Genomic DNA, 20,374 nt, shown 5'->3' with positions numbered 1-20,374 from the left:
GCGGCTGTGTGGGGCCTCCCCTCCTGTCCCTCTGGCACAGGGCCGGGTGCGTCCCTGCAGCAGGACGGCAGTGCTCCTGCCCTGCCCGGGGCTTTCACCCTCTTCCCTGTTCCTGTCCCACCCCGGGGTGCTGCTGCAGCCCCACACCCTGCCCGTGCCCCACGCTGGCCAAGGGGCAGCGGCCGCTGCAGCCCCACACCCTGCCCATGCCCCACGCCAGCCGAGGGGCAGTGGCTGCCCAGACCCACGTGTGCCCCGGCTGGCGCATGCCTGCGCCTCCCGCTCTATTTATAGCTGCTGGGACTGCTCCAGCGCATTCCCCGTGCCGAGGGGGCGGGGGACCGGCAGCGCTGCCTTCATCCCCAGCCTGGGGGGCTCGGGAGGGCAGCGGCCACCCCCTCTCCTGCCCAGGCAGGATCTGTCCCCAGGAGGGTGGCAGCTGTGCAGCCAGCCGGCAGGGCCAGCATGGCGAGGAGCGGGCAGGATGCTGGCAGCGTGGGGGGGGGGCAGAGATGCAGCAGTGGGAGCGGCCAAGCCCTGCACTGTCCAGAGGGCCGGATCCAGCCCTACAGCAGCTCAGGTGCTGCGGGGCAGGGATGGGACAGGGGTCCAGCAGCGATGCTGGTGGGGAGCGCGGGTAGCCAGAGCTGGGCAGGAGCTCCTTGGGATGGCGTTGGAGGGTTGGGATCTCCTTCGGCCCCAGGGCCGGAGGCCAAGGTGGGGCTGGCAGGGAGCGCGAGGGGCTGCCCAAGCCTGACACCATGACATCAGGGCACTAATTACAGATGCAGCCTGGGATAATTACAGAGTGGGCGAGGGCTGCAGCAGGGCAGGGCAGGGCTCAGCCCATCTCTGGCCTATTTATCACCTGCACCCACAGGGGATTGTCTTGCAGCAGTGGAGCTTTGCGGCTGGCCACGGTGCCGGCCCCATGGCAAGATGCTTGGGGGCTGGTGGCTGCCCCAGCACACTGCCAGCGACGGGCAGTTCCGCACCCGTCTGCCCCGGGGCAGGATGCACGGACAGACCCTTGCCCCTGGGTTCCTGCTGGGTCACTGCCTCGTAGCTAGTAGAGGTCAGCTGGAGCATTTTGGGGGCAGGGGTTCGGATCAGGCCTTGTGGCCACGGTACCACTGCCCTGCGTGGGCCCTGAAACCGCCCCGCGCAGAGCAGCAGGGTGGGAGCAGCCTGGGGCAGAGGCAAAGTCCTGGGGCTGGAGGAGGGAGGTGTGGGGCAGAGGGGTGGGGAGCGGTGTGTGAGCGGGTGGGATGGGGTGTCCTGTGTGGTACTTTGCCCGGAGATGCTGGCGGGGTTTGTTTGCCGTCCTCATCCCTGTTTGCACCCAGCCTCCCGCAGCGTCAGCTTGCGCTGGCAGGACAGTGGCTGAGCTGCAGACGTAATTGTCCTTTGATTTTGGGGTGCTTGGCACCCCTTTGGCTACCCACAGGCAGCATCAGGGTGAGGTGCTGGGCACGCTGCAGGGGCTAGAGCCATGGCTGGGCCCCAGCCCACTGGGTGCAGCCCCCTCCCCAGGCCAGCCTGAGGGAACCGTGGCAGTGTTGCACCCCACACTGAGGGGCTGAGGAGCACAGGGAGCTCTGGGGCATGCAGCTGCTGGGGCCGGGTGGCATGCTCATCATGAGCTCATTGGATTTTCCATCAGCGTGGGGAGGGCGGCTGTTCCCAGCACCACGGGAACGGGGGGGCTGGACCCATGAACCCCGATGCAGCGGGGCTCTGCCTGCAGCGGAGCGATCGATCAATACTCTGCTTGTTGTATAAGCCCATCGACTCGGGCTGGCATGGCAGCCAGGAGCACTCTGCATTGTTGCCCGCACCAGGAGCACCAGCGGAGCACAGCCACAGGCCCTGTACACCCACGGTTGCCCCTTCCTCACCGTGCCCCCTGCTCCAGGCTGGCCCCATGGTGGGGAGGACCCCGGATATGGCTGGACCCAGTGCCAGGCTGTCCTGGAGCCCCGGGATGCTCGTCCGCTCTGGGCGATGCTGTGCTGGGCCCCCTGCCCGCCCTGCCAGGACCCACAGGGCTGTGGCCCTGCCAGGCAAAGGGGCTTTGGAAGCCGCCTGCCGGCAACCTGGGAGCACGTCATGGGTTGGCCCCGGCCCTGTTCTGCCAGGTCCCTTGTGTGCCGTGGAAATAAGGGGCCGTGGGGCTGCTGTAGCCCCCTCAGAGGCTCGGCCACACAGGTGTGCAAGTGGGGCTCTTCCCCTTCCCTGTCTTGGCGTGTCCCCTGTGTTTGTGGGTTCGCTGGGACATGCTCCTTTGCCACCTGCACTCCTGTCCCCCGCCATCCCCCCGGGGCTGCACAGCTCCCAGAGCCGTGGCTCAGTCATGCAGCATTCCCTGGCGGGGAGTCAGCCGGTGGGTGAGGCTGCTGGGAGTTTCAGGGAAGCCTCTGCTCTGGCTGAGCCGGGGGAGCAGCCGGTGGGTGGTGTGGCCAGGGGCCGCAGGAAAGCAATGGCTCAGCTGCAGCGTGGGGCTCTGGGGTGTCTGGGGTGGTTTGGGGCGTACAGCCACCCCTGCAGTGGCACAGAGCGGGGCCACCCCGTCTGCCGAGGAGCCTTCCTGCCCGCTCCCCATTCCCTGAGTCAGAGGAACGCGCTTCCGGAGGAGAGGGCTGGGATTTCGGGAAACCTGTTTGCCGGGTAGGCGAGGGAGAATGGGTGGCAGGGGATCTCCTGGTCCCGCGGTGACATCATCCCAAAAACAGGCATCTCTGATGGGCGCTGCCTGCAGGAAACTGAATCTGTTCATCAACACCTCCCTGTGAACCCAGAGACGGGCACTTTGCGGGATGCCTGGACTGGGCCGGCCACGTGGTGAATGGGGACACGTCCCTGGCTGCTGCTGCCCCTGCAAAGCCCTAAGCAGTGTTTCCCCCCCCATGGCTGCTGCTGCTGCCCGCATCTCCCCTGCCCTTGGACGTGCTGCTGCAGTGGGCAGGCACCCGTGCCCAGGGTGCGTTTGCTCCGAGATGCTGCGTGGGGCAGGGACTGGGGCCGAGCTCCTGGCCCACCCCTGCTTCTTGCAAGGCCAAGAGGAGTTTCACCCCCAAGCGGGGCTGAGCCGAGGCCTCTGCTCCTGCCCGGGGAGTGGGGGAGGCCTCTCGTTATCTGCCTGTTATCGAGGCCAGGGTGGGATGTGTGACAGCGAAGCCCTCGCCCCCGGGAGTGGGGGGCGGCTGCTGGCGGTGACTAAGGCTCACGTGCGACGGGTGGGTGGTGGGGGAAGCAGCAGCGAGGCCTCGCGAGCAGCCGAGGTGGGGCTCCGGGACGGGAAATCAATGTCTCTTTGGGGTGCCTGGAAATCGGACAGCTGATCCGAGCGGTGCTGGCCGTGGCTGCAGCTGCAGGGGGGTCAGGGGGTGTCTGCTGCAGGGCCAGCGCTTTGCAGGTGACTGGAGCATCGTAAAATGTGGGGAGTGGGAAGGGTGGGTGCAAGCCCCAAAATCTGGGAGAGGAGGGGCTGGAGATGGGCGAGCGCCCAAGCAAGGCTGGGGGACACTGGGCACGGCAGGGACAGGCAGCAGGGCAGGCCTGAGGCCGGGGTGACGGGCGTGGGGGTCCCAGCCCCGGCTGCGGGAGGGCGGCCAAGACCCCGGTGCCGGGCCAGGGCTGCGGGGCCGCGTTTGGGGCAGGGGAGAGGCGAGCCCGAGCACAGCATCCCCCGCCTGCCCGCTCCCCCCAGCCCGGGGCCGCGGGGCCGGGCGGGATGCGCGGCCGGGGCCGGGGCGGGGAGCGCCGTGCGTCCTCCCCCGCCGGGCCGGGGGGAGCGGGGCGGCGCGGCGCGGCTCGGCTCGGCTCGGCACGGCTCGGCCAGCCCTCTGCGCCTGCCTGCCACGCCATGGAGAGGAGCCGCGCCGGGCGGGAGCCGCAGCCGCAGCCGCAGCCCCAGCCCCAGCCCCAGCCGGCCCAGGGTAAGGCTCCGCGGCGGGGACCGGCTCCGGCAGCGGCTCCGGCAGCGGCGGGCGCCCAGGCCCCTTCCCGCACCGCGGGGCCGCGCCGGAGTCGGGCTGCAGGATGCGGCCATGGGGGAGGCGGGAGCCGGGCCGCGGCGGGGAGGGGGATCCGGCCGCGGGGGTGCGGGATCCGGCCGCGGGGGATGCCGGCGGGGATGCCGCGGCGGCGGGGAGCGGGGGGCTGCGCCGGGCCCGGGGGATGCGGCGGGGCCGCCCGCGGAGCCGCTCGGGCGGCAGAGAGGGGCGGGGGCCCAGGGGAGGCGGCGGAGGAGCCGGGGGGACGCGCGGCCGGGGGCCGGGAGCCGGGACTGGGGCGTCTTCCCGGGAGGGACAAAGCCCGGGCACGGCCCCTCCATCTTGAGGTGGGACACAGCCGCGCAGCCCCCGGCCCCGCCGCCGCCGGGGGGGGTGCAGGGGGAGCTGCCCTTGGGGAGCCCTCCCGGGGACGGCCCCGCCATGGCGGGGGGTCCGGGGCAGCGGCGCCTGCCCCTGCCCTGGCTCTTCCCCACCAGCCGGTGGGCGATGCCGGCCTGCCCCCGAGCCCCCCCAGGTGCTGCTGCTGCTGCTGCTGCTGGGTGTCCCGGCGGGCAGGGCCCTGCTGCCGCATGTGGTGCCGGCCACCCGACGCCCTGCCCCAGCGGGCCGCTCTGCGGCGCGGCGGGGGGTCCCTGCCTGCCAGGGCAGCCCCACTCCTGCTGTGGGGTGTGGGTGGCCCTGGTTGTGCCGGGGTCACCGCCACGGCCCGTCCCGCAGCCCGCTGCCTGGCTGTGCCACCCCGGCTGGGGGCAAGCAGAGGTGGCTGGCACTGCCCAGGGCAGAAGCCGCTACCGGCAGGTTGAGGGGTGCAGGCGTTGCCCCCCGCCTGCCCGGGGCTGGCTGCGCTCGACCCCGCTGCGGGGACTTGGGGTCCCAGCCAGGCCGGTCCCGGCGCTGCCCCAGGATGAACTCTGCCACCGGCCCTCGGTTCGGCAAACTGGGGAGGGCGGTGGCCGGCGGGGCCGAGTCTCAGGGTGAGGGTTTGTTTTGGCTCTTCCCTGCAGGGCTCCAGCCAAGCGCTCTTTGGCCCCGCCGGGCTGCTCGCTCTCGGCGCGGGGCTGTGACTAAGCAGGGCTCCGTGGCGGAGCTGCTTCCCACCGATGGAGGAAGAGGAGAGGCAGCTCCCCTCCCCCTTGTCCCCGGTGCCTGCCGCCGCGCCGTGATTCATCAGCCACGGCCGCCCGGGCCCTCGCAGGCAGAAAGGGATTGCTGCCGGCTCCCAGCAATGCCGAAATGCCTCTCACCCTTTATTGGCAGCTCTCGAACAAACCGGCTGCGGATCCCCAGTCATGCTGCCCAAACGGCACGTCCTGCGCTGCAGACATATTGTCTGTATCCCGCTTGCCGCCTCCGCAGCCTTCCCGCCCGCCCCGGCGCACAGCCGGCTCGGCCTTTCCTTCCTTCTCGATGCCATTGCTGCCCGGGGAGGGGGATGGCTGCTCCCGGCCATGCTGGCCTCTCCTGCGGCCGGCTGGGCCCCCCACGCCCCCCCAGGCAGTTCGGTTCCCCAGTGTGGGGAGGCACTTGCTGCTCTGCTGCGAGTGGAGGAGGATGGCGGCAGTGCCAGGGGAGCACCAGTGGCTCTGCAGCATGTCCCGCTCTGGGGAGCGTCCCCGATCCTTCTCGTTTGGGCGATGTGTGTGGCCAGGCAGCCCAGGCTGCTCCGTGTCTCACCACCCAGCACAGGTTGGAGCTCCCGGCCCCCTCAGTGTGCCATGTCCTGGCCGCCAGCGGGGCTGGGGTTGCACTCCAGGGACTGGGACCCGCTGCGGTGTGGGGCAGCCGGTGGTGCTGGGGGGGGCAGGAGCTCGCAGAGGGCAGATGGGGCAGGGTGCGGCCCCATGGAGCCACCCGGATGGGATGCTGCCCCGCAGGCGGGCAGAGGGGTGAGGAGCAGGGCAGGGAGCAGGCAGGGGTTCATTCTTATCCGGGTGCCCCCTGATTTCTCCAGCCCTTCTTCCTCCAGCACAGCGGAGAGGGAGGGTGCAGGGTGAACTGGTTGCCAGCCAGCGCCTGTGTTTGGGAGCAGGCAGCTCGGGAGGTCTCCCAGTGCGGGGACGCCAGCAGAGCCGCTGCTGCGAACCGTCAGAGCAACGTGATGCGACGTGCGGAGCGGTGATGTGACAGTCCCGTGGTGCCATGTCCAAAATAGTTAGCACAGCTCTTGCTCGTTGGAGGGCTCCAAGCAGGGACGGGCAGCAGCACAGGCAGCCAGCTGGGAGCGGAGCTGGATCCTGCACGGCCCCAGCCCTGGTAGGTGCCCGCATCCGCGTTGTGAGGCTCAAGACCTGTTTTTCAGAGGTGCTGGGCACCTGCTCCCTGAGAGACCGGATCCCAGCAGGCGCGGAGCCCTGTGCCCTGCCTTTGAGCCAGGTTTCTGTTTTCCCGGTGTGATGCTAGCAGACAGGTTTTTGGGAGCGCGGCTGGGCCGGCTGTCCTCGGTGTTGACGGTTCTGCGCGGGTCACCCCAAGGACGAGGGCACCTCCTGTCGCCGCTGCCGGCGCTGCCCAGATGGATGGCAGGCAGGTGCTGCCTGCCCCTGCCCTTAGTCTGTTGGGGGCTGTACCGTGACCGCAGCCAAACGGAAAGTTTGCCGTGGGGGTGTCGGGGCGCAGCAGCAGCTCAGGCTCTTTCCTCCGCGTGTATTTTAAGCCCTGGAAACCCCCCGGCCCTGGCCCCACTCTGGCCACGAGATCCCGTCTCCCAAGTTCCCCTTGTTGCTCTCTGGCTTGGCACGTCACTGCCAGCTGGGTGCTGAGCCGCAGGAGCTCTGCGGCCTCTGCCAGGGGCTGGCGCAGTTACCTCATGGCTGCCCCCACGCCCACCCATCCCGGTGCCCTGGGGCGGGTATGGACCCTGGGAAGGAGGACTGGTCCTCCATGCTGGGGGGGGGCTGAGCAACGGGTGCAGCCCCCTCCCAAACCAGCCCTCCCAGGAGCAGGTGGAAAGGCAGCATGGCCCCAGCCAGGTGGGCGATGCCCTGCCATGCCCCTTCCTCCTGCCCGGCACCCACCGTGGGCATCTGGCTGCACCATCCCGGCTGCCCTGCCGCCTGCGTCCCTCCTGCCCGGCTCCTGCCTGGCCCTGGAGGCCCGTCCCTGAAGCGGGCCTGCGGGCAGCGCGTGGGGCGCTGTGGGATGATGCCTGACCTGCCCCGGCGCTGCCGGCTGTGTTTTGCTGGCTCTGAGCCGGCGGAGAGAGGAGCCAGCCTCGGGCTACAGCACCCGTGCTGCCTGGGGCCAGGGTGTGGGTGGCTGTGGGCAACAGCACCACAGAACCCCCCCCCATGGGGGACGGGGTGTCATTGCTGTCGGCAGCTGCCAGGGTAGCACTGGCCACCCCCACGGTGCGGGGCTGCTGGCGCTTGTTCTGCGCATCGCCTGTGTCTCCCTGCCCATGCATGTGAGCTGGGGCCGAGGGTGTGCATCAGCACTGCGGCCGGGACATGCCGGGGACATGCTGGGGATACGCCGGGGATGCTTGCTCACTGTCCCTGTCATCCAGGTGCAAGGGGTGCTGCAGCACGGGGGATTCCCAGGAACTGGGTGGAACAGGGCAGGGCTTGGCTCTGAAGCACATCTGAGACATGGCGAGGCAGGGTGGGGTCAGGGGCAGCACCAGGGCTCCGAGCACCCCCAGGGCTTTGAGCACCCCTGGGCACCCCACGGCACTCCAGTGGCCTTGGGCAGCCACTCCTCCTGCTGGACACCAGCACCCGCAGAGCAATCCTGGCCCCAGGGCCACGGCTGCCTCCCCACTCAGCACCGGGACCTGTTTGCAATGAGGAGAGGCCCTGGGGACCCATCCTTCCCCCTCCTCTGGCACGGCCTTGGGGCTGCCATCAAGGCTGGGGGAGGCAGCTGGAAACCAGCCGCACCGGGAAGGGCCCGAGGGCGCACTGGGCACACGGGTATCCCCACGGGCTGCGGGGAGTGGCCCTGCAGAGCCAGCGGTGGCTCTTGGGGCTGGGGTTCCCCTCGGGACCTTGTCCCTGGGCATTGCAGGGACTTGTGCAATGGCCAGGGTGGCCGGGGTCTGCCAGCTGGGTTCTGTGACCAGTCCCTACAGGTGGCTTTGCAGCGGCCACCGACAGGCCCCCGCTGCACCCATCAGCCCTGCTCTCCTCTCATCCCAGGGGAGGAGTGGGCCCCGTCTGATGCCCCCGGCCCTGGGCAGGTACGGCACGCAGAGCAGCCCCAGCCATGCTGCAGAGCGGGAACATGAGGATATGGCAAATGGGGGAAGCTGAGGTTAAAGCAGGCGGGTGCCCCCCCGCCCTGGTGGGAAGCGCCCCGCGGGGATGCACAGCGGACAGTTAACGAGGGCTGCTCGCCTTCCGACTGGAGTGCCCCGCGGAGCCTCGATGTGCTCTCGCTTCACGGCACCGGGGAATTGCCTCTGCCTGGCTGAGCATCCCCAGCCATGTGCCGTCCATGGAGCAGTGGGCGGTGCCGGGCTGGAGGTGCCAGTGGTGCTCGGTGGCGCGGGCGCTAGTGCCACATGGACGCACGGGAGGAGCTGGGATGGGCTGGGTGACCCGGCGTCAAGGGGCAGCACCTCGCCCCGTGGCTGGGTGCAGCACTGTCCCGGTGCCAGCAGTGGGGCTAGTGCTGCGCAGACTTGCCCAGGCTGGGGGCTGCAGGGGAGCCGTGCCTGCACGTTTGGGGGGCCAGGGAGCTAATCCCCTGCGGAATGCCCTGGCTGGGGGAGAGGGGACGCCCGCGCCGCCTGGGCGCAGGCAGCGTTGGGTTTCAGGGCAGCTGCCGCGCTGGAGCAGCGACAGGGACAGATGGCGGCAGGGCTGGCCCCGGCCGCGTGCGGGGGTTTTGGCTGTGCCCGGCAGTCCTGCCCTGGCCACGGGCGCTGCCATCCCTCCGGCCGGTGGAGCAGGACGGATCCTGCTCAGGGCTTTGCCCGGGGCTCCGTGCCCAGTGGTGCGGGGTGGCAGGAGGCACCCGCCATCCCCCGGCACCGCTCCCCGCACATCCAGGACTCTGGGAGGTATTTCCATCTGCTCGGGGGTGTCAGCCTGGCCTTGAAGCTTTTGCTCGGCTGGTGGCCCCACGGGCAGCGCCCGGCTGTGCCGCCGCAGCGCTCCCAGGGGTTCACCCCTCCAGTCTGGGACACATGGTGCCACCACGGGTATTGTCCTCAGAACTGGTGCCTGGAGGCTGCCAAGCCCCCCTGCCCACAGGTGCCGATCTGGGGAAGCCCTGGGGGGACGGGGCGGGGGAGCCCCTGGCTGCAGCCCTGGCACCTTCCCAGTTGCACATCAGACTCATGGCCACCTCACGGGGCTCAGCGATGGGGATGTGGGATGTGCAGGATTGGGGCCAGGGGATGGGCCGGCTTCCTGCGGCAGAAAATACCCGGAAGGCTGCGTGGGTCTGTGGGGGCACCGGGGCTGGCTGTGTCCGCCGCGGAGCCCGGGATGGGTGAACCGTGCTGGCATGAGTCTTGGCCTGCTGGGGAGCCGCAGCAGGACCCCCAGCCCCTCCCTGGGCAGGCAGGTGCTGCTGTGGGTGCTGGGGGACCATGAGACCTGGGGTGCACCCATGCCCACAGCACAGGGGGGATTGGCAGCACCTTCCCTGGCAGCCTGGGGCTGCCCCCGGGCTTGGTAGGCTCCAGCGTGGGGTGGTGAAGCGGCGCCAGCCCTTGTTTGCAGAGCCCACACTTTGCCCCTTGCTGAAGATTGTGGAGAGCTCTGCAAATACGGCTGAGCCCGGTGCATGACATCACCCTGCGGTGAGAGCCGCTTGCTGGGGCCAGCGGGTGCCGGTCACTGGTGTCCCCATCGTCCCACACCACCGGAGCTGGGGCCACATGCTGCAGCGGTGCCCGTGGTGCTGGAGCCGTGTGCCCACGGCCCCGGGACAGGTCGGGCATCATTCCCAGGCAGGAGTGACAGCGCTGCCCACTGCAGGGGGGTCAGGGCTGTGACCCTGGCACGTGCCCGAAGGTGCATTTGCAAAGGACTGGTTAACGGGGGCCGGGGGGGGGATCACTGCTGCTGGTCACCGCAGGTGGTCCCTGCGCATCCACTTTTGCAGAGGGCACATACTGCTGCTTCGCAGGGCGGCTGGCACCGCCTCTCTGTCCCCAGCACTGGGGTGTGCAGCGGGCGTCCCTGGGGTCCCCAGCCGCCAGGCTCCCCTGGGGATGGCCGGGACGGGGGGTGATTCCCCTGGCTGCTCCCCTCAGGGTGCACAGAGCAGGCACCGTGCCCCCCGCCTGCCCCACGTTGGGGCAGCGAGTGGCCGGGCCCCACGTGGGGAGGGGGCTGTTTGCTGGCGACGGTGGCGGCGGCGGCCTCGTGTGCATTCCTGGGCCATGAGTTCATGGCTGTGTGCGGGCCTGGCCGCGGCCCTGCGCGGCGCTGGGGGACATGGGCCGGAGCGGTGACGTCAGGCCGCGGGGCCCGCGCCCATCCTGCCTCCGGCCGTGTCGCGAGCACTGGCGGAAGCGGCCCCGCATCCTCCGGGGAGAGCGGCGGGGAAGCGCGTGGGTCCCTGTGCCTGCATGGGGTCTCCATCCCTGTGTCCCCCCACGGTGGGGCCAGGGCGGCAGCTGCCGGGGGAAGAAGGGCGGCTTTGTGGTGGTGGTGCCTGGCAGGGCCCCGGCTGGTCCCTCTGTGCATTGTCCACCCGGTGCCTGGCACCCGGCGTGGGGCGGCGTGGGCGCCCCCCGAGACAGGGGCAGCGGCAGGGCTTGGGTGGGGGTCCTGCTGCCTTCCCTGGGGGGACCTGGGGACCGTTCCCAGCCCCTGCTGCCAGGGACAGCCTTGCTCCCGAGGGCTGTATTTGGGGGGGGATGGGGCTGCACCCCCAAGGACTGTGTTTGGGGGGGACGGGGCTGCCCCAGGCTCCCCCACTGAGTGACCATCCGTTCTGCTCTGCCTGTGTTGCAGGGAAGCCACCATCCCTGATGGGAGACAGCGTGCCCCCCCACACCTCACCGCCCCCCTCGCCTGGGGATGCCCTGCAGGGAGAGAGCACCCCCCAGCAGCGGGACCGATCCGTCCCTCCAGCCGTCATCCCCTCTGGACAGCCCGTCTCGCCCGTCCCTCCAGCCATCACCCCCTCCGAAAAGACCGTCTCGCCCATCCCTGCAGCTGTGACCCCCTCCAGGCAGCCCGTCTGCCCCAGCCCCCCAGCTGTGACAACCCCCCGCGAGAGCAGCACCCCGCAGCATGACCGACCCGTCCCTCCAGCCACGACGCCGTCAGGACAGCCCGTCTCCCCCATCCCTACAGCCATGGCCTCCTCGGAGGAGAGCGTCCCCCCATGGTGTGATAGGTCCCCCCCTGAGCCCCCCCGGCCCCCTGCGACGGAGTACCCTAAAGAAGAGGCATCTCCCCACACTGCCGGCCAGCCAGACCCCGTCCCCGCTGCCGCTGCCCCTTGCCCGGCAGAGATGCTGCCCCGTGGGAGCGATCCCCCAGCCCTGGCTGCCAGCGAAGGGGCCCCCTCCAATGCCAAGAGTCCCCCGAGCGGTGCAGCTGGGCCCTTGAAGGACGTGCCCCCCCGGAGTGACCGCACCACCTCAGCTGCAGCCTCACCGGCTCCTGCCGCCAGCCCCAGGCCCAAGCAAGGTGTGTGCCCGGGGGGGCCGGGGGTGCTCTGGGGATGCTGGCACCCTGCGGGCGCTGTTCGATTCCTCTGTGCCCGGCTGGTGCCGGCAGAGCTCTGGGGCTGGGGGGCCGGGTGCTGCTCTGATGGTGTCTCCCTGCTGCAGATGCCCAGAAAGCCCAGGCGAGGCACAAGCAGGCAAAGGAGCGGCGCGAGGAGCGGGCCAAGTACCTGGGTATGGGGCTGGGGGAGCAGGGTGGGATGTGGGGCCGGCGAGCCCCGAAGCGCATGCCGGGAGGGAAAATGGATGGGGGGGGAGGCAGGAGCTAAGGAGCTTTGCTGGGTCATGGGCAATCCCATTAGCTGCGATGAGCTGAGCCCAGGCAGGAGCTGCTGTGCTGGCGGCTCTGTCCCCCCATCACGCCGCTACCCCCCTGGCACGCCACTGCCCCCCTAGCATGCCACTGCCCCTGCTGCCACGCTCCCCCAGCTGCTCCGGGGGTCCGGGTGCCCCCCGGGTGCATGGGTACCCCGCAGTCTGTGCAGGTGCCACCAGCCCAGTGCCCAGCTCTCTCCCATGTGCAAGCAGTGGCAGGCAGCTGCAAGCAGCCCTGCAGCAGCTCGGGGCGGTGGGTGAGTGGGGCCCCTGCGCCGCGCATGAGGCCTCCTCGTCCCCACGCTCTTTCCACCCTCATTCCCCCATTGTTCGCCAGTGCGGCGCGGCTCGGCGGGCTCCCGGCCTCCCTTTTGTCCTCGCCCAAACCCCTCCCTCGCCGGCCGGCCGCAATGCCGCCTGCCCCGCGCGCCCAGGGAGCCCAGCCGCGTGCCCCGGCCGGAGCCAGCCCTCAGCCCTGTGCTGCCGGCACGGGCACACGTCCGGACTGCGGGGCTCACCGGGGCCAGGGCTGTGCCTTGGGTGCGACCCTGCTGCCCCGGCTCCCTCCTGCAGCTGCCAAGCGGGTTCTGTGGCTGGAGAAGGAGGAGAAGGCCAGGCTGCTGCGGGAGAAGCAGCTGGAGGAGCGCCGCAAGCGCCTGGAGGAGCAGCGGCTGAAGGCAGAGAAGCGCCGTGCCGTCCTGGAGGAGCGGCAGAGGCAGAAGCTGGAGAAGAACAAGGTAAGAATGGGGTATCACAGGCAGGGGGCTGGGGCGGCATGCCGGGGGTGCGCTCCCTGGGGAGACCTTGTGGATCCAGCAGCCCTTCGGGAGCTGCCCACCGTGCCCGTCCTCCGTGGTGCCCACCCTTCATGGTGCAGAGCCTCCGCGATGCCCAGTTCCTTGGGCACATGTGCCCGGGCCAGGGTGGGCATCACTGCCCCGTCTCCCTCCAAGCATCCCCATAGCTGCAATAGCCTCATGCCAGGAGGCTCCGGCCAGTCCCGGCCCCGTTCCCCCAGCCACTGGCCTCACCCTGTCCCTCTTGCTCGGGCAGGAGCGCTACGAGGCAGCGATCCAGCGGTCGGCCAAGAAGACGTGGGCAGAGATCCGGCAGCAGCGGTGGTCCTGGGCTGGGGCCCTGCACCACGGCTCCCCTGCACACAAGGATGGTGAGTGCCAGGCTGGGCGAGGGCACCCAGGACCCCACGGCTCTGCCGGCGGCAGGGGTGGCTGGGCACGGCTCTGCGGTGCTCTGTGCAAGGAGGGCGAGACCCCACAAACCCAGCTCAGCCCCACTCTGCTGTGGGGTCATGCTGCTGTCACCCCAGGCTGTGCCGGTTTGTGCCGGGCTGTGCCGGGGCCCGATGGCCCTTTGGCTTTTCCCTGCTCTTGTGGGGCTGGGCGTAAGCTGGAGGCTGTGCGTCACGGTCACTGTTCTGTGCAGGGATGTGCTTGGGGACAGCCCTGGCTGCCTGCGGGGATGCCGTGGCCACGCTGCCCGGGTCTCCAGCAGCTGGGAGGAGTCGGGCATGGGTTGTGGAGCCATGTGAGGCCATTGCCGTCTCTTGTTGGGGTCTGTGCTGCGGCGTGTCCCCTTTTCCCCCAGCTGGATAGGGGCAGGGCTTGGCCCCTCCAGCTCCAACATGGGGGTGTCTGTAGCTGTGTGTGCTCCTGGGTGTGCATGGCTGTGCCGTGCCTCGCCGTGTCGTGCCGTGCCGTGCCCCTGCGGCGGCTGCCGGAGGCTCAGCCGTGCCCACTGCCCCACAGCCAGAGCATTGAGCCCAGCTAGCCCCTCTCCTTGGGGGCTCCTCAGGGACACCCTGCGGGGTTCAGCACCGGGGTTGGGCATGTGGAGGTCTCCCCTGTCGCCTGACTGCCAAGGGGACAGGGCTGTGCCGGGGAGCGCTGGCACTGCCTGACCATTCTGATGGCAGGCCGATGGCATAGATGGGAGCGCTGTGCCCCCGGGGTCTGTCTGCCCTGCTTGTGCCGTGGGGTGGCTGTGGCAGCCCCGGCTGTGCCTGGCCGGGCTGTGTGTACAGGCGTTGCGTGCCAGGCTGTGTGTACTGGCACCATGTGCCTGGCACCATGTGTGTACAGGTGGTGTGTGCCTGGCTGTGCCTGGCTGGGCTGTGTGTACAGGCGCCATGTTCTGGTTACGCCTGTCTGGGCTGTGCGTCCGGGTGCTGTGCGTCCGTCTGTGGCTCGTGGCACACTCGGGGACAGACCCATGTGTCCATGGTGCAGCACCTGGCAGGGTGCGGCAAGGGGACACCTTCCCCTGCCACCTCCCGTGGGGACGTGCTGCCCGAGCTGCCGCCAGCGCTCTCACTCGCCAATCTCCTGGCTGCCGCCTCCACTGGCAGCGAGCTCCCCTGGGCATTTTCTCCGGAGGAGCCCAGCCAGGGTGGAGGGATCCCAGTGCCCTGTGGAGGTGCTGCCGGCCACCAGCACCCTCCTGGCACTGCCGTAGTGACCTGACACTGGTGTGAGCGTTGTCCTGTGTCTGTCTGGACCTGCTGCCCTCAACCTGCTCCTCCAGGCTGGCTGCTCGCCCAGTGCTGCTGAGGTCCCTGGCAACCAGGCTCCCAGTTCCCAGGACTGCTTTTGGGGAGACTGGTGTGGCGGGGCCCGGGAGCCGCCCTGGCTCCTCGAGGATGAGATCCCTGCATGATCCCAGCATGACCCCCAGGGCTCGGGCACCGTGCCGTGCCAGATGCCAGCGCCGTGTATCGTGTCCCTGGACACCAGCATCTCCTGGCCCCACTCTCTGTGCCGTGTCCTCCTGCTCCTGCCCCAGCGCCCCGGCACGGCCGTGCATGCTGCATGTGGGGGGCCTGGCCCCGGCCCCGGGACCTTAATGTCCTTGTGTCTTTTCCCTCCTCCAGGTGCGAGCCGGTGCTCGGTGTCCGCTGTAAACCTCCCCAAACACGTCGACTCTATAATCAACAAGCGGCTCTCCAAATCCTCTGCCACCCTCTGGAACTCTCCCAGTAGAAGTAAGAGCCCTTTGTGTTTGCCCCAGCGCAGGGGGCACAGCCCGGCCCCCGCCCAGCGCTGGGGACCCCCAAGGCCAGGGTCCCCCGTCCCCAGGCCCTGCCTTGCAGCACGGTGCCCGCGGAGAGAGGAGAAGCCGTTCGCTGTTTGCGGGAGGAGGCTGGAGCCGGCCGGCGGCTCCTTGAGGCTGCGTGCAGGCTGGGAGGAGGAGGAGGAGCAGCTGGGTGGTGGCAGCCCCACGGGGCGCCAAGACGGGGACCGGGAGCCCTGGCTCCCTGCTCCGGGGCAGCTCCGGTGGGTGCAGATGCAGCCGCAGAGCGGGGCTGCCTGTCACTGGACTCTCCTCAGGGCTGGGCACGGTGCTGGTGCCTGCCGCCATGACGCCTGTCCCCACAGGCACCCGGGTCTGGGTGCCACAGAGCGCCGTGGGTGCGGTGCTGCGTCGGGTGCTGCGAGGTCGCCCTGGCCCTGGGCGAGCTGCCTGAGGCTGCCGGCCGTGCCAGAGGGATGCGTCCAGCGCCGGGGCTGCTGTTGTGTTTCGGGGTTGCCTGGCGATGGGTGCGCGCCTTCCCAGCCGGGTATAAATAGCCGGAGCAGCTGACGCGGGCGGCTGCAGGCAGTGGTGACGCAGGTGGCTCCCGCTGGCCCCGCACTGGGGGCTCAGCCTGGGGAGAGGCACCCTGGGGCTGTCGGCACCGCCGGGGTGGGAGCAGCATCTCCCTGGGCCGGTGCCGGACCCGGCGCCCTGTCCCCCTGCTGCTCCCATGGCTCTGTTTTCTCCACTCCTGGCAGCGTGTGCTGCTCCCAGCCTGACCGGGTGGAGAGGGGCAGAGGGGCCCGCTCACTGTGGGTGCTTCCCATGTGCCTGTGGGGTGTTCGGTGCCGGCGAAATGCACTGGAGGGCAGCCAGTGGCAGCCCAGTGCCCAGCTGAGCCGGCAGCGTGGCCGGGGACTGCAGTTCCTCGGGTGCCACGAGCCTGGCCTGGCTCCCGCGGCATGCCCGGCAACTTCAGCACGGCTCCCTTGGGGTGAACGGGCACTCTGCGGTGTCCCTGCAGCAGCTGCAGCATGCTGGGGGCTCAGTCACATCAGTACGGGGACATAGGGAGGGTGCACGCCCACGCTGGACATGAGGAGGGGGACAGGGTGGAAGGGGCTGCTGTCAGCAGGACTGCACCCTGGTGCTGTGGGTGCCGCTCCCTGTGGGTGCACTGCAGCTGGGGTGTCTGCGGGGCATGGGGACAGTGTTGTCATCGTGCTGCAGTGCCGTCCTGTGGGTGCCTAGCTGCCCACCCATGCCTGCACCCACACAACCCTTTGTCCTGCCTCGGCCGGCCATGCAGGACAGCGGGGAGTGCTCCCCAGCGCGGCCGAGCTTCGGGCACTCCTGGGGCCGCACACATGCCCTGGCCCCGCTGCAAGGCTGCTCATTCCCGGTGGGCGGCTGCGGGGCTGGTGCCGGTGCTGGTGCCTGGGGGCTTGGGGGCATGCTAAGGGCCCCTCTCCCTCCCCAGACCGGAGCTTGCAGCTGAGCCCGTGGGAGAGCAGCATCGTGGACCGGCTGATGACACCCACCCTGTCCTTCCTCGCGCGCAGCCGGAGTGCCGTGACACTGGCTGGGAACGGCAAGGAGCAGGGTGAGCACCAGGGTGGGGGGCACGGGCCCACACGGGTCCTGGCACAGGCAGGGGACTGGGATGAAGGACCCTGAAGCCAGCGGAGAGCTGGTGCCGGTGCTGTGCCAGCTCTGTCCTGACGGTGTGGTCACTCCTACCCCCAGTGCCCGTGTGCCCCCGCTCGGCCTCTGCCAGCCCCCTCAGCCCCTGCCACAACCACCGCCTGCAACACCGCTGCTGGGATAGGCGGAAGGGGACCGCCGGCAGCCCCGATGTGACGCCACGCCGCAGGACCGAGTCCTCGCCCGTGAGTGCAACCTCCCACGGGGACCCCTGGGTGCCAGGGTGGCCGCGGGGCACAGTGTGGCTCCCGGCCAAGCCAGAGCACCCGGTGCTGATGCTGTCTCTGTCTCTCCCCGGCCGGAGCAGAAGAAGAAGGAGAAGAAGGAGAAGGAGCGGGAGAACGCCAAGGAGCGCAGTGCCCTGTCCCGTGAGCGCAGCCTCAAGAAGCGGCAGTTGCTGCCAGCGGCACAGCCCCGGCTCCTGCCCGCAGCAGACAGCAGGTAGGGATCCGCTGCCGCGGGGGCTGCCCAGCCCCCCGCCCTGCCGCCATGGGGGCTGCCCCAGCCCTGCTAACGCCGTCTCTCGCTCCATTTGCAGCCCCGGCCCCAAGAACCGTCCCTCATCCCCTGCCACCCCCAAAGCCCGTCCGGCGTCCCCCAGCCCAGCCCTCAGCTCTCCCCACAAGCCACCCCTGCCCCGCAGCGCCCACTCCTCTCCCAAGGTGCGGGCCAGGGCCCGGGAAGAGCAGGGGGAGCAGGAGGGCCAGGCGAAGGCACGCGAGAGGAAGGAGGAGGAGCGGGGCCCGACCCTCCCCGAGCCCCCCAAAGTGCCCACAGAGCCAACAGCAGGTGGGTACGGGGTGGCTGGGGGGGCGGTGGGGCTTGGGGGAGCGGGAGCAGCACTGACGCTGCATGCACCCTGCAGCCCCCCCAGCCCCTGCAGCCCCTGGCCCCGTGCCGGCCACCCCCCCAGGCAGACCCCCAGCCGGCACCACGGACCGGGAGGAGGCTGCCCGGCTGCTGGCAGAGAAGCGGCGCCAGGCCCGCGAGCAGCGGGAGCGCGAGGAGCGGGAGCGCCGGGAGCAGGAGGAGCAGGAGAGGTGGGTGCTGCCCCCCCGGCCCCCAGCCATGGCCCCACACCTTGCTGAGGGCCCCCTCCCCGCAGGCGGCTGCAGGAGGAGCGGGCGCAGCAGGCGGCGGAGGAGCAGACCCGCAGGGAGGCCCTGGCACGCCAGCGGGAGGAGGAACGGCGGCTGCAGGAGGAGCGCGAGGCCCAGGAGAGAGCACGGGCTGAGCAGGAGGAGACGGAGCGGCTGCAGAGACAGGTCTGGGGTGGCGGGGTGCAGGGGCAAGGGGCTGCAGGGGAGGCGGGGTGGAGGGGACAGGGGAGGAGGAGGTGGGATGGGGGATGAAGGCAGGGATGGAGGGGGAAGGCAGGGATGCTCTCCTGTGATTCCCACCCCAGTGGGATGCAGGGGCGAGGACCAGCCCAGCCCCTCGATGCCCAGGGTGGCGGGAGGGGACGTGGGACAGGGCTGCCCTGAGCCACCCGGGCAGCCTGTCCCCACTGTCCCTGGCCCATCCCATCCATCCCTGCCCTGTCTCATCCATCCCTGGTGCCCCGCTGTGCCGCAGAGGGAAGAGGCCGAGGCGAGGGCGCGCGAAGAGGCCGAGCGGCAGCGCCTGGAGCGGGAGAAGCACTTCCAGCGTGAGGAGCAGGAGCGGCTGGAGAGGAAGAAGGTGAGGGCTGGGGGCACCTCTGGGCGTGTGGCACAGCAGGGGCTTCCCCTGCAAGGGGTCCTGCCCAGCACCCAGGGCAGGTCCTGCTGGCGAGGGCTGTGCACGAGCTCCTCTCTGCCCCGCAGCGCCTGGAGGAGATCATGAAGAGGACGCGCAAGTCGGACGCAGCGGATGCCAAGGTGGGTGCCTGTCCCCTGTCCTGAGGTGCGTGGGGACATGGGGGACTCTGCAGAGCCCTCCCACCCCTGCCCGGAGCCGCCACTGCCCCTCACAGCTCTCCTCTCTCTGCAGAAGAAGGAGGACAAGAAGGTGGTGAATGGGAAAGCGGCCGAGCAGGAGGATGACCCAGGTACGTGGCCTCTTCCCACAGCCTGCTGCACCTCCGGGGTGCCCAGGGTCCGCGGAGCCACGACCCCATCCTGCTCCCCCCCCCATCCCAGCCATGCTGCTGCCCGGGGCCATGGCTGAGCAGGGGGCTCTGCTGATGTCCCCAGGCCGTGAGAAGCGTGCGGGGCCAATGCCAAAGGAGGAGGAACTCCCTGAGACTGAGACGCCGAGTGCGGGGATGCCGGGGGGGCCGAAGGGCCTGGCAGGCGAGGGGCTGCAGCCGAGGTGAGCGCAGGGGCGGCCGGGGGGGCCAGGGGGCGGCGGGGCCCTGGCTGACCCCAGCCCTCCCACCCCACAGCTCCCCGGCCAAGGAGGTGGCGTCCCTGGCGTCCCTGGTGAACGGCGTGCAGCCCGGCAAGCATGAGAATGGCTTCTCGGGCACGGAGGGGTCGCAGGAGCTGCTGGAGCTCTCCCACCACGGCAGCAGCCCCGGCAGCATCATCCCCTTCGGTGACAAGGAGCCCTTCCTCAAGCAGGCCGTGGTCAAGCCCCCCCAGGTGACAGGTGAGAGACGGGGGCGCGCGGGGGGCCAGGGTGATGCTGTGGCTGCCCGGTCTCACCGCCGTGCCCTCCCCTCCTCCCGCAGAGGTGCTGTGAGGGCCAGGCCCTGGCACACGTCCCCGCAGGGCCACCGCACACGTCCCGACTCTGGACGCCTGCGCAGAACCGTAGCTGTTGTCAGAAGAAAAACCTCGCTCCTCTCCCCTGCCCGCGCGTGCCCGGCCCTGCCACGGGGGGCCCGGGCGGTGTGGGACCCCGGCGAGGCGGCCGCCGGCCCCCTGCCTGCTGCGGGGACGCCTGGTTTCTCTCTTTGTTCTTTTTATTTCGTTTTGTTTTTTTTTTTTTTTTTTTAAAAATGCACCTTATCAGACCGACACCCCCACCCTAGCAGCCTGCCAGAGCCGCCCCAGACGTGTGGTGTAATAATGTAGTTATTTAACTTGCTGGGTACAATGTATGTGAATACTGTAAATAGAGCTCGGCCAGACATCGGGGACGCTGGCCCGGCCCGGCCCTGCGCGGGGTGGGAGGATTCGGGGCTGCCCGGGGCTCGCAGGCAGGAGGGCCGCAGCCCGGCCGGGGTCGCTCCCCGTCCCCACGTCCCCCCGCATGTCTGCGTGTGCACCGGGTGCCCCCCGTGCTGCCGGAGCGCATGCCCAGGGCCCGGCCGGCACCACGCTGCTCTCCGCGCCGTTGTGACAGTGTTATGCATCCGGACAACCTTTGCGAACAATAAAAGTGGACAACTGCCCTCGCCTCGCCGTGTCCCCGGGGGGACGGGAGCCGCGCTGCCTGCGGGCAGGTGGCCGTGCCTCAGTGCTCTGCGGGGCTGGGCCGGGCTGGGCGCGCTCCTGGCTCCCCGGCAGCAGGGGGGCGCGGATTTACCCCCGTGTCGGGGCTCGCCCCTGGAGCCCCCCCCAGCACCGTTTGCTCCGTCGGCTCCCCGCTCCCCTCCCGGGGACGCGGCGGGCTCATCCCGGCTGCCCTCGCCGCACGTCTGCAGGCCCCTGCCAGAGAGCTGCACCCTCCCTGCCCCGCCCTGGCCTCCGAGCCGGCGGGCGGCGGGCCGGCAGCGGGGCCCCTTCAGCGACCGGCTGCTCCGCGCCCT

The 20,374-nt window shown here is 70.3% G+C and overlaps 1 protein-coding gene across 4 annotated transcripts; it reads left to right on the top strand.

The window, feature by feature from the left end:
- The first annotated feature begins 3,352 nt into the window (after window positions 1-3,352).
- Window positions 3,353-20,016, top strand: MAP7D1 (MAP7 domain containing 1). Of its 4 annotated transcripts, none has more exons than XM_076357295.1 (18): window positions 3,353-3,415; window positions 10,928-11,611; window positions 11,755-11,823; window positions 12,538-12,701; window positions 13,018-13,132; window positions 14,852-14,962; window positions 16,475-16,597; window positions 16,741-16,883; window positions 17,006-17,139; window positions 17,237-17,487; window positions 17,564-17,738; window positions 17,804-17,963; window positions 18,274-18,378; window positions 18,504-18,557; window positions 18,670-18,727; window positions 18,873-18,990; window positions 19,064-19,269; window positions 19,352-20,016. In XM_076357295.1, the coding sequence occupies exons 2-18, from the start codon at window positions 10,945-10,947 to the stop codon at window positions 19,360-19,362; spliced, it is 2,664 nt and encodes an 887-aa protein (XP_076213410.1). In that variant the 5' UTR covers window positions 3,353-3,415; window positions 10,928-10,944; the 3' UTR covers window positions 19,363-20,016. The 4 variants fall into 4 exon arrangements, with proteins under 4 accessions (XP_076213410.1, XP_076213409.1, XP_076213413.1 ...); XM_076357294.1 differs by lacking the exon at window positions 3,353-3,415 and adding an exon at window positions 3,813-3,938; XM_076357297.1 differs by lacking the exon at window positions 3,353-3,415 and adding an exon at window positions 6,167-6,269.
- Window positions 20,017-20,374: the final 358 nt, after the last annotated feature.

This window comes from Aptenodytes patagonicus, chromosome 21 (assembly GCF_965638725.1).
Source record: "Aptenodytes patagonicus chromosome 21, bAptPat1.pri.cur, whole genome shotgun sequence".
Classification (NCBI taxonomy): Eukaryota; Metazoa; Chordata; class Aves; order Sphenisciformes; family Spheniscidae; genus Aptenodytes; species Aptenodytes patagonicus.
The sequence above is the reverse complement of the archived record's forward strand: the minus strand, read 5'-3'. Positions and strand labels throughout refer to the sequence as shown.

Coding starts and splice junctions, on each gene's coding strand:
- MAP7D1 (XM_076357294.1), top strand. CDS start 3,866: ATGGAGAGGAGCCGCGCCGGGCGGGAGCCGCAGCCGCAGCCGCAGCCC. Junction 3,939..10,927: donor CCAGCCCCAGCCGGCCCAGG/GTAAGGCTCCGC, acceptor CCTGTGTTGCAG/GGAAGCCACCATCCCTGATG. Junction 11,612..11,754: donor CAGCCCCAGGCCCAAGCAAG/GTGTGTGCCCGG, acceptor TCCCTGCTGCAG/ATGCCCAGAAAGCCCAGGCG.